This window comes from Impatiens glandulifera, chromosome 8, assembly GCF_907164915.1.
Source record: "Impatiens glandulifera chromosome 8, dImpGla2.1, whole genome shotgun sequence".
NCBI classification, from domain to species: Eukaryota; Viridiplantae; Streptophyta; class Magnoliopsida; order Ericales; family Balsaminaceae; genus Impatiens; species Impatiens glandulifera.
In genome coordinates, this window is record NC_061869.1 from 8,772,171 (window position 1) to 8,783,146 (window position 10,976).

General features: G+C 31.3%; 1 protein-coding gene across 1 annotated transcript; it reads right to left on the reverse strand.

The window, feature by feature from the left end:
• Nucleotides 1-4,851: 4,851 nt before the first annotated feature.
• Nucleotides 4,852-9,125, reverse strand: LOC124911873 (G-type lectin S-receptor-like serine/threonine-protein kinase At4g27290). The gene is made up of 8 exons (XM_047452404.1): nucleotides 8,331-9,125; nucleotides 7,725-8,242; nucleotides 7,527-7,652; nucleotides 6,681-6,847; nucleotides 6,377-6,587; nucleotides 6,057-6,294; nucleotides 5,842-5,992; nucleotides 4,852-5,328 (listed from the first exon to the last, which is right to left on the reverse strand). The coding sequence occupies exons 1-8, from the start codon at nucleotides 9,071-9,073 to the stop codon at nucleotides 5,011-5,013; spliced, it is 2,472 nt and encodes an 823-aa protein (XP_047308360.1). The 5' UTR covers nucleotides 9,074-9,125; the 3' UTR covers nucleotides 4,852-5,010.
• Between the last annotated feature and the right edge of the window lie 1,851 nt (nucleotides 9,126-10,976).

Genomic DNA, 10,976 nt, shown 5'->3' on the forward strand with positions numbered 1-10,976 from the left:
AGAAATCGTAAATCATAGTAAAATTGTGAAGTTGAAAGAGATGTGAAACGATTATGGCAGATGAAGTGGAGGAGCGGAAAAAATAATTTGGGATACTAATAGAACGAGAAAAGGAACGGATCCGGAAATGTGTTTTAATTTTTTTTACTTTTAAAATCAACTCGTTTTAATAATGTAATATTTAGAAAGTTTTTGATTGGTTGAAAACATGGGCACATAATTGATAGTTTTACATGATCATTTCTTTTTATTTATGCCTATAATTTTGAATAATTGATAGTTTTATATGATAATTTATTCTATTTACGCCTATAATTCTGAATAATTGATAGGTTTACATGATAATTTTTTTTTCTATCTATACCAATTTACAGCGCTAATAAAAGTGAATCAAGCGCTACCGGGTGAATCTTGTTTCACTTCTATTACAACGCTAATAGAAGTGAAACAAGCGCTACCGCCGAGTGAAGCTTGTTTCATTTCTATTTCATTATTTTTTATAAACTAATAAAGCTTTCTCGCTCATTGTCTCTCTATACCCTTTCGCGTATGTTCATTTGCTCTACTCATTCGCCTATTTTCTTTTTAAAATCGTAAATGCTCAATTTTTCTTTCGAATTCTCTCTGTTTGCTCGCATTTGAAGTAGCTTCTCTTCCGGTAAGTCTTCATTTGGCCCAATATCAAACATTTTTGAAAAGTGTTTCTGAAGCACTAGTCTTGTACAGCCAAAATGGTAAAATGAGTTTCTCATTTGAGTTTTTCTAGCTTTTTGTTTTATTTCATATTTGTTTTGAAGCTATACGTTTATCTTTCATTTGATAATCATGATTCAGCAAAACAAATCGTTTTAACAAATCGTTTTATTTATTGAATAGATGAATGTATCGGAAATGGAAGATAAAACTAGGAGGTAACTCATTTAAAGTAGATAATATATATATTTTCTTGCTTTTAATATTGTACTAGTTTTTAATATTATAGTAGGTTTATATGAACAAGTTTATAAATCATATAAAAGTATTTATACCTTCATATTATCAATGAATGATAGTTTTACATGATCACTTTTCTATTTACGCTATACTCATATTATTTGTAGAATTCAACTAAAACAATACATGAAGAGAAGTAAATTAAGCAAACTCATAGCATCAAGCAAGCACTCCACACCCTTGGACATAGCAACATCAGCTCATGAAGAGTTTGATGAGAATCCTCCTAAGAATAAAAGCTTGTAGAAGCTCCAATATTTAAGACATGAACATCTCCAATGGGCCTTCACAACCTCATTCATCATTTATCTAAAGAAACAAAAGAATACAGTGAGGGACATTGGATTTGGTTCTCTTCTTTCACTAGGAATATTTAAATACCTAGTAAAATTCTCCCAAAACATTATGAGTCTCTTAAACTCTAAAAGGAGAACCATCAACCTAGATAATGGAGAGGAAGATTCAGATTGAAGAAGAGAATGTTCAATGTGCATTGAACATCCCTAGAGGGGAATTAAAAATTAAAGAGTCCATTGGAGACGACTCGGGCGAGAAGAAGTACAAGGATAATTTAAGGGTGTGGAGAAGGAGATGGGGAATGAAGGAGAACAAAGAGGTCCTCAAACCCATGAAATTTCCAAAAGAATTCTACAAAACAGAGTTGGAGACAACAACTTTCAAATAAACTTTGTTGTTTTTGTTGTCTTTAGTTTTTTGTGGACTTCTCAAAATCCACCGTGCATGTATACCCCCAACTTCTTAGCAAAATTTCATGTAAAAACACTTCAACCTTCATGTAAAACTATTTGATCCTTCATGTAAAACGATTTGAGCCTTCATGTAAAGTACTATATTGTTTACCAAAATCTTATACTTATATTAAAGATTTCTATTTTCTTTTGCAAATTCAAAATTTTGAAATTCCTACAGGATGTTTCTAAAATAAAATATTTCAACTGGTGCAAGTTCACCTTGGATGGACTTGTGGATAGTGCTCTAAAGTGGCATGATAATACGACGTCATTTTTTCATGGACCACTGACGTTTCTTTTGGTTAGTATTCAATTGACATCTAAGTATCATGTTGTAGTTTATTAATTTATAATTTATGAACGTAATATATTTATATATTCAAATGGATCAGTTGTGCTACTTGGACCGAGTCATTGAGCACAAGGTACACAGAAATATCCCAAGGAGTTTCTCAATTTTAGGATGTTGGGACAACACGAAGATGTACGAGAGGACTGAGTATGATTCCAAACATGGGGGGTTTGGACAGGGTAGAGAAATTTTACGCATACATATTCCAATGATAGAAGAAGAGGATGAACCTTTAAATGACTTACTTGAGAATGATTTGCATTAGCAGACCTATACGTTCAGAAGACTTACTGAGGCTACACAAACATTAGCAGTAGGTGCTCAAATTCTACAACACATGCTTAAAATCGAGAATTACAACATGAACTCACTTCAAGTTATTGAAGCCGCTATTGACCCTCTTTCTAAGGTCATAAACTACCATCAAGCAGTCAGAATAGCCTTAGGAAAGAGCTTATACAATAATAGACATTACCAATGAAGACAACAATATTCTCCCACCGAAAACAACAACATTCCTCCCATCGAAGACAACAACATTCCTCCCATCGAAGAAACAATATTCCTCCCACCGAAGATATCAATATTTCTCCCACCGAAGACAACAATATTCCTCTATCGAAGACAACAATATTCCTTTTAATAAAGACAACAACAACGAAGAAAATACTCAATCGAATGAAGGAACATCCTAACAATGCCTCTCAATTGTATCAGCGGTAGTTCCTCCTACACCGATTCAAGTCTTAGGAATGTCAAAAGAAGAAATGGTTGTTCCTCGAACCTCACAATCCAAAAGAAGGCCGAGAAAAATGCCTAATGCATTGAAATCCTCCTATTTTAATGATATTTTTAAAGATGTAGAAAGATTCACTATCAAGAAGAAGTTACTTACGGTGTGATATTTGTAGAAGGACGGAACCAAAGTAATGTTTTCTGTTCACACTTATATTTATGGAAAAATGAAAAGTCTACCACATCTTAAAATATATTATTGTATTATGTAGGAAAAAATTATTCCATACTAAATACCTTAACCTCAAGTTTTCTCTCGAGGACTTCAGCTTGGAGAACGAAAGTTGGGTAGAAGATTTAATAGTTGATGCTTGGGCCGTTATCTTGAACTTAAATTGTAGACATCAAACATGGCCGGAAAAGAAAAAGATTTACTCCACAACAGTGGCTAGTGTAAGATCTACTAACACTATTGTTTATAAATTTTTTAGCAGTGTTATAATACACTCTCTACTGTAAACAATCATTAGTCAAAAAGATGGATTCGAGTCAAGGGTCAATGAAGAAATGTCGGAGCTCGAAATTTCCAAAGGAGACATCATCAATGCAAACCTTATAAGTAAATCTCTCATTTAGAACGATTCACAACAACATGTAAACCTCTATTCACTGTTTTATTTTTCTACGAAAATTTTTCCCGGTATGTATCAACGGGCATTTTTATTTTGTTTGTTATAACTTCATTAAAGACCAAATACAAATACTTGACAACAAGAAATTGGATGTACCATTTAGGAATAAATATCAGTTGGTACTAGATTTGGTAATACTTTAATCTTCTATTTTTTTTATCATTTAAGAATAAATATATGTTACTTAAATATAATGTTGATCATTTTATACATGAGGCCAATTTTCTCACATTTTTGAAGAGCATACATGAGGCCAATTTCATGTTGATAGGTCTCCAAATTTAAAATAAATTTGTTGAAAATGTAATGGCAGGTTAAAAAAAAATTTAATGATGGCAGATTATATTATATGAGGCATATAGAGGCCTTTAACAGAGTCAGCAAAAATTGGAATTGTGTCTTCATAAAGAAAACGACCAAGATATAAATAAAGTCATTGAGGTTAAATTACATAGTGTCTATCCTCGAGCTAGACATAAACGAGTTATGGAACAATGTGAAAGTGACTTATTTAGAAATTTTAAATACTTCTAAAAATGTATAATACATGCATGTAGTTCACAATTTGACATTATAAATCATATTTCATATATATATATATATATATATATATAATTTTTTTCTTATCATGTAAAACTTTATTTTATTCATCAGTATAGGAGTAAATAAAAGAAATTATCATATAAAAATATCAAATATTAAGAATTATAGACAAAAATAGAAATAATTATCATATAAAACTATCTTTTATTTATCAGTATATGTTTAAATAGAAGAAATTATCATGTAGAAGTATCAATTATTAAGAATTATAGGCAAAAATATATAAAGTTAACATGGTAAATTATCTTTTATTCATTAGTATAGGCAAAAATAGAAGAAGTTGTTATGTAAAATTATCAATTATTAAGAATTATAGGCAAAAATATAAAAAAATTAACATGTAAATTATCTTTTATTCATCAGTATAGGCAAAAATAGAAAAAGTTATCATGTAAAAGTATCAATTATTAAGTATTATAGGAAAAAATAAGTTGTGTAAAACTATCTCTTATTTATCAGTATAGAAAAAAAAATATAAGAAGTTATCATGTAAATATCAATTATTAAGAATCAGTATAAACAAAAAAATATAAGAAGTTATAATCTAAAAGTATACATTATTAAGAATCATAGGGAAAAAAAGTATGCAAATATAAACTTTCTTTTATTAGCGTTGTAAATAGAAAGTGAAATAAATTTCACTAGGTAACGTTTGCTTCACTTATAGCTATAAACAGCGTAAATAAAATTTAAACATTATGAATTTGAGTTTATAACATGAAGTTATAAATGTTTTTACATGAAATTTACATACATATTCTTTAGTGTTCAAATATTTCAAGTCGTAATTCCTCTATATAATTCGGTTATCAAGAATTATAACTCGTTTTTTTACAATAAACAAAGTATTATCGCACATGACTTTGAACATGTAATCTAACTATTATCTACCATGGAGAGTTGTTATGGTCATTTCATTGTTATCAACAATACAAGGATTCTTTCCTGTGGATGAAGAATCGGTATTGGCTGTAAACGTCTCTCCATAAAAACCAGGTTGTTTAGGTTGAGTCGGGGCTAGGTTCTCACTTTCGAACATTGACAAAACTGAAGCCATTGTCGGCCTGTCCTCAGCTCGGTGCTGCACGCACAAGAGAGCTACTTGGATGCACCTTAACACCTCTGATTCTGAAACCGGACTACTTTGAATCGAATCAGCCACTAGTTTCATTGCATCCTCTTCATTCCACAGTTTCCATGCCTAACAAACGGACAAAATCAATTACACACTAGTATATAACAATAACCGAACTTTAGCATGTTTGGGGTGCTCGATCGTATTGAGCTGTAGATGGAATATAATACTAGGGTAACTTATTTTTCGGGATTTAAAAATTTGAAATCTGGTGGGATTTGATCAACTTGATCTATTTTGAATGTAACTATTATTTGTTTTCTAAAAGTGTGCTTTAATGTTCTTTTCAATTATCGAAAGTCAAAGGCTCAACTTATGGTATATAAACTCCATATGCAAATGGTTGAAGGATCATGTCATTTAATATTTGTGATGATCTTAATCTAAACGCTTATGCATCATAATTTGTAGTTTGTTTCTTTTGATATTCATGTTGATTTATGTGTTTTTGGTTGAACTTGTATCATAATAACTTGTTATGCATTTTGTTTTATGGATTTTCACCATTTTATTTTGTGCACTCTACCAAATTTGGATGAATGAAATGAGGTCTCATCGATTAAAAACAAGTATACGTACATGTCCCAAAAGGTTGAGGTCATGATCTGCATGGAAAAATCCTCGATTTCTCTTCCCACTCACTATCTCCAAAACTAGCACCCCAAAGCTGAAAACATCTGATTTGATTGAAAACGAACCCTCAATTGCATATTCAGGAGACATGTAGCCGCTAAAGAAAACGAATATGATTAGTCGCAAAAAAAAAATGCCAAAAGGAGTGTTTAATTACTTACTAAGTTCCAATGATAGTCTTAGTGTTTTCTTCAGATTGATCTCCTCCAAACTCTCTTGCCATCCCAAAATCAGAGATTCTAGGGTTCATATCAATGTCGAGAAGTATGTTGCTAGCCTTCAAATCCCTATGAATTATTCTCAACCTCGAATCTCTATGAAGATACAAAAGTCCCCTAGCGACTCCAACTATTATGTCAAAACGCTTTCGCCATTGCAGTGATTTACCCTTAGTTTGACCTACCATTACCCACAAAAAATTACACACGTTATTACTTTTACTAATAATCTATAATGAAATCGAGACGATTTGTTGCCTTACTGAAGATAAACGAGTCCAAGCTTCCGTTTGGCATGTATTCATATACCAACATCCTTTCTTCTCTATGAATGCAGCATCCTAAAAGCCTTACAAGGTTCCGATGTTGTAGCTTCGATATCAATATGACCTCGTTTTTGAACTCCTTGAGCCCTTGTCCAGAAGTTGCCGACAGTCTTTTTACCGCTATTTCTTGCCCATTAGGAAGCTTGCCCTGAAAAAAATAATTTTAGTGCGAACTAGTTTAGCGTTGATTGTGGTTTTAACAATTCTTGTAAAGGTAATGCATGCATGATTTCATAAGAACCTTGTAAACGGGACCAAAACCGCCTTCTCCAATCTTGTTAGTGTATGAGAAGTTGTTAGTGGCGATTGTAACGCTAGCCAATTCAAATAAAGGCAGCTCCAACTCCTCCACATCGTCATCGTGAGGATTACTTTCGTTTCCGTAGGTTGATCTATCAAGTGACCATGCTGTTGAATCATGTGAAGTTTCGTCTTAAAATAAATGTTTAGATGGATAAGATATACTCAACAAGACTAAATAAAGACATCAATTGTATAAATGTAATCTATAAGAATCTATCATTTTCTAAAATATCTTCTCTTTTTTTAAGAATTAAAGGAGAAGATGACACCATAGTCGTGCCTCACTTAGACTCAAAAAACTTTGATATGGAATCAAACTCGTGATATTTTAGTTTCTTAAATTGATTCTTACCACTATGTTACATTGGTGGAATAATTCTAAAACATCTTAAAGAATGTATTTTTCCTATCGTGGATATATCCTATTATTCTCAATTTAGGGTTTAGGGTTTAGTAGTTATTAAAAAATGAAATAATCTACTTAGAGAATAAGATAAATTTATTTTAATACCTAATAAAAATCCCAAATAACTATTTATTGATCATTTATCTAACTAATCTATCAATCACATTTATCAATTGGTTGAGAAAAATTGCAATAAGTAAGTGGGTCCAATGGTACACAAAATCTAGTTGAGAAGTTGTGAATAATTAATTCAATTCTTCTCTAACACAGGTCAGTTAGCCATCCAGTATCATCAATTCATGAAATTGACAATTAAAAAACACATTTTAATACTGCAGGCATATTATCAAACAGTTCATAAACAATAACCATTTTTACCTCCTTTAATCCGACGACGGCGGCCCTTCCTCACTACAAACCAACCAATCAAAACCGCCACCAGTAAAACTGAGATAACTGCTCCTGATGTTATCCCAACAATGATCTTCTTTTTACTGTTAAAACCTACATTCCAAAATCCTCATTTTTAGATGAAAAATATGAAGAACAAGAAAGAAGACAAAAGATAATGTTTACCTAGTTCAGATTTAACAACTCTGACATATAAATCTTGACCACCTTCACCATTATACTGTCTAACGTCAAGCAAAACTCCAAACCAAACAACGCAACCGCTAACCAACGTCACCGCAAACGCAACGCAATTACAATCCTTCAAACAAGCCATCTCACATTCCTCGCGATTCATCCCTGTTCCGTTTCTTAAAAACGTCGAATTATCCGGCAACTTCATACCTGAAAACTTCATAAACCCATCGTCCTCACCTCCGCCGCCGCCCAAATCGCATCTCAAAGACAATTTCGCCGAACATCCATCTGTCCAATCCCGTTTATTCCAATCCTGTGGCGATTTCGGTTTGAACCCACCTAAACAACGACAATCTGCGGCGTCGTTGAAGCTGCAAACTCCGTTTGGTCCACACATTTCATATGAATCGCATGTATCTCCTTGAATAGTCACGATATCTACCCATTCTTCTCTCTTTTCACTCCATGAAACATGTTGGATTAGCCCTGTTTGATTAACAACGAATCTGTTCATAGAAATAACCAGATTAAACGCTAAAACGAATGCAACCAACCCAATTCTCAATTCCCAATTCCCAATTCAAATAAACTAACCTTGAAACAATTGTGCTATCACTATTCTCGAAAGTGTAATAAACATAACTCGAATTGAAAACGAAAATCGGATTGAAAATTGTATTGGGTTTCAAAGGAGGACCATTTCCAAACCGGACACCATCCCATGGACCACTCCGGTACTGAATATCTAACCCACGATGAAGAACAATCTGAGGAAGTCCACGATGGTCTAGCCTATAACTAAATTCACCAGTAGACGGATCATCTAAACTCTTCCATGACGTTATATACCATTCCTTATTTTTAACCAAATCCCATCCGAGTTTCATTCCAGGAATCAACGTGTCGCCGGGATAATCAAAGCTTTGCCAAAGGTAATCGCCGGAATCGATGTGTTTTAAGACAAGATTGCCGGAATCTAGAAGCTGTAAGACGGAATTGGAAGCGGATGAATTGGAAGACCAAACGGCGCTTTTGGTTTGATTGTTGAATATAACTAAGTTTCCTGCAGGGGTAAAGGAGAGGATACCGGAGGAATCTGGAATTGGGTTGTTTCCATTGGCGACCCAGATGGGTGTGAGACGGTTGATGTTTTTGAACCAGATTCCGAGGTATCGGCTGGCGGAAGACGACGGGCTGAAGAAACCCAGTTCGAATTTGTGGTGTTGGGAGACAAGTGTAAGTCCGTTATCCCAGAGAGATTGGTTTGGAGATAGAGTGTCGGCTCCAATGGAGATATTGGTGAAGAGAGAGAGGAGAATAAGAGAGAGAATGATCATTTCTGCTTGATTATCAGAATGAGAAAGGTCGTCGTCGTCTTCTTCCTTGTAATATTTATTTGCAGGACTTCACTTTCAAAAATGGCGAAAATAAGCTTTTAAACTTGTCCTTTTTTTCAAAAAAAAAAATAATTTTTTTTTTAAAAGTTAATTTAGCATTATCCAACAAACCCAATTAAACATTCAAATTTATATAATTTATTCTATTAATATAAAATTAAAAATTAATTATTTATGTAATATTTTTCTCATGTAGTTAAAGCACATATTGTGCACACCTACCCTTGTTCGTTTGAGGAAGTTGTTATTGTTTTTTTATATCTTAAATTCAATATGTATTTTAATTATTTGATCAATTTATTTATCTATTAAAATAGTAAAATTATTTATATTTTTTTAAATATAAATTAATTGTTAAATAAAAAAAGTAGAGAGGAAAAGTGTAATTTGATAAAAAAAAATAAATAAATATTAAAACCATTTTTTTAGTTTTAATCAAACCAGATTTTTTTTTAGGGAAAATCCAATAAATCTATTCCTCTACCCTAATTAATGTATTTTGTTGCCACCATTAGAAAGATTATATTAATTTTGATAATGTGTATTTGATTTAAAAAAACAATAACAATTATTTTATTTCATTTATTATTTATGTTCTAAATTATGATTTAGCTTAATTGATTTAATGGTTAGGTACACAATAACCCAGCACTTGAATACATTTATTTTGGAATTATAATTACAGGTTGGGAATTTACCTAAAATATCTATAATATAATATTTTTCAATAAATAAATAAATAGTATGATTCATATCAAAATTATAGATACGGTATTGATATTAATTTTTTAACATTTTAATATTTCAAGACATAAATAATTATTAAAATAATATTTATAAATTTAAAATATATAATGTTTAACTAATTAAATGGATATAGTTTTTTTGGTATGTAAGAGTGTAATTCTAATAGCATACCGAAATTTTAAAATACCGTAAATATTCTGTATGATTGGTATGTTATTTGTATATATCATAGTATTCGATATAATAGATATCGATATAATTTTTTCTACACTGAAAATTTCAATATGTGACTATATATGGATAAATTATTAATATTAAGTAATAATTAATATTAATTCATTGGTCATGAAAGGAATTTCTATGGAATTTAATGTATACTCCATAATTATAATTCAAAACGACTCCTTAATATAATGTATAAAATATGACATGCTTTGCTAGTAAGAAACAAATATAAACGATAAATAAGTAGTTTGGCTCATATTGCCCGACCATTTTGTTAGCCTACTCAAAACTAACCGTTTTTCTCTTAATCGATATTGGATTAATATAATTGTTTTAGCAGTGAAATGATTTATTTTGAGAAACCCAAAATAATGAGTAAAGAAAACAACATAATCTCAATTCTCAACTATAACAACAAAGAATCAATCAAAACTTAATATTGAGTAAAAAACAATCTCTATAAGCATATAGTGAAGGTAACGACTACAAACGTATAAACGGTTTAAGTATAAGTATAACTAGTAAAACTTATAAATTAATCGAATCAATAAACAATAATTGGAATGAAATTAATTGATAGACAGATCATAGATAGAGATTGTGTTATATTTATTAGGGTTGTGCAAATTGAAAGTTATATATATATATATTGACCACTTCAACGTGAAGTCGGTGTAGATGATTTGTTTCATCATTAATGCAACGGTGGTAGTTGATGATCAATATTAATTATGGACTAGTTTAATTCCAATTTATTTGCCCAACTAATTATTTTTAATTAGTTTAATGGCCAATTTAATCCATTTGAGTTTTAATGTACAATATTTTGTTTTTATTTGTTTTTGGTTAAGATGCTAAGTTTAGGATGTAT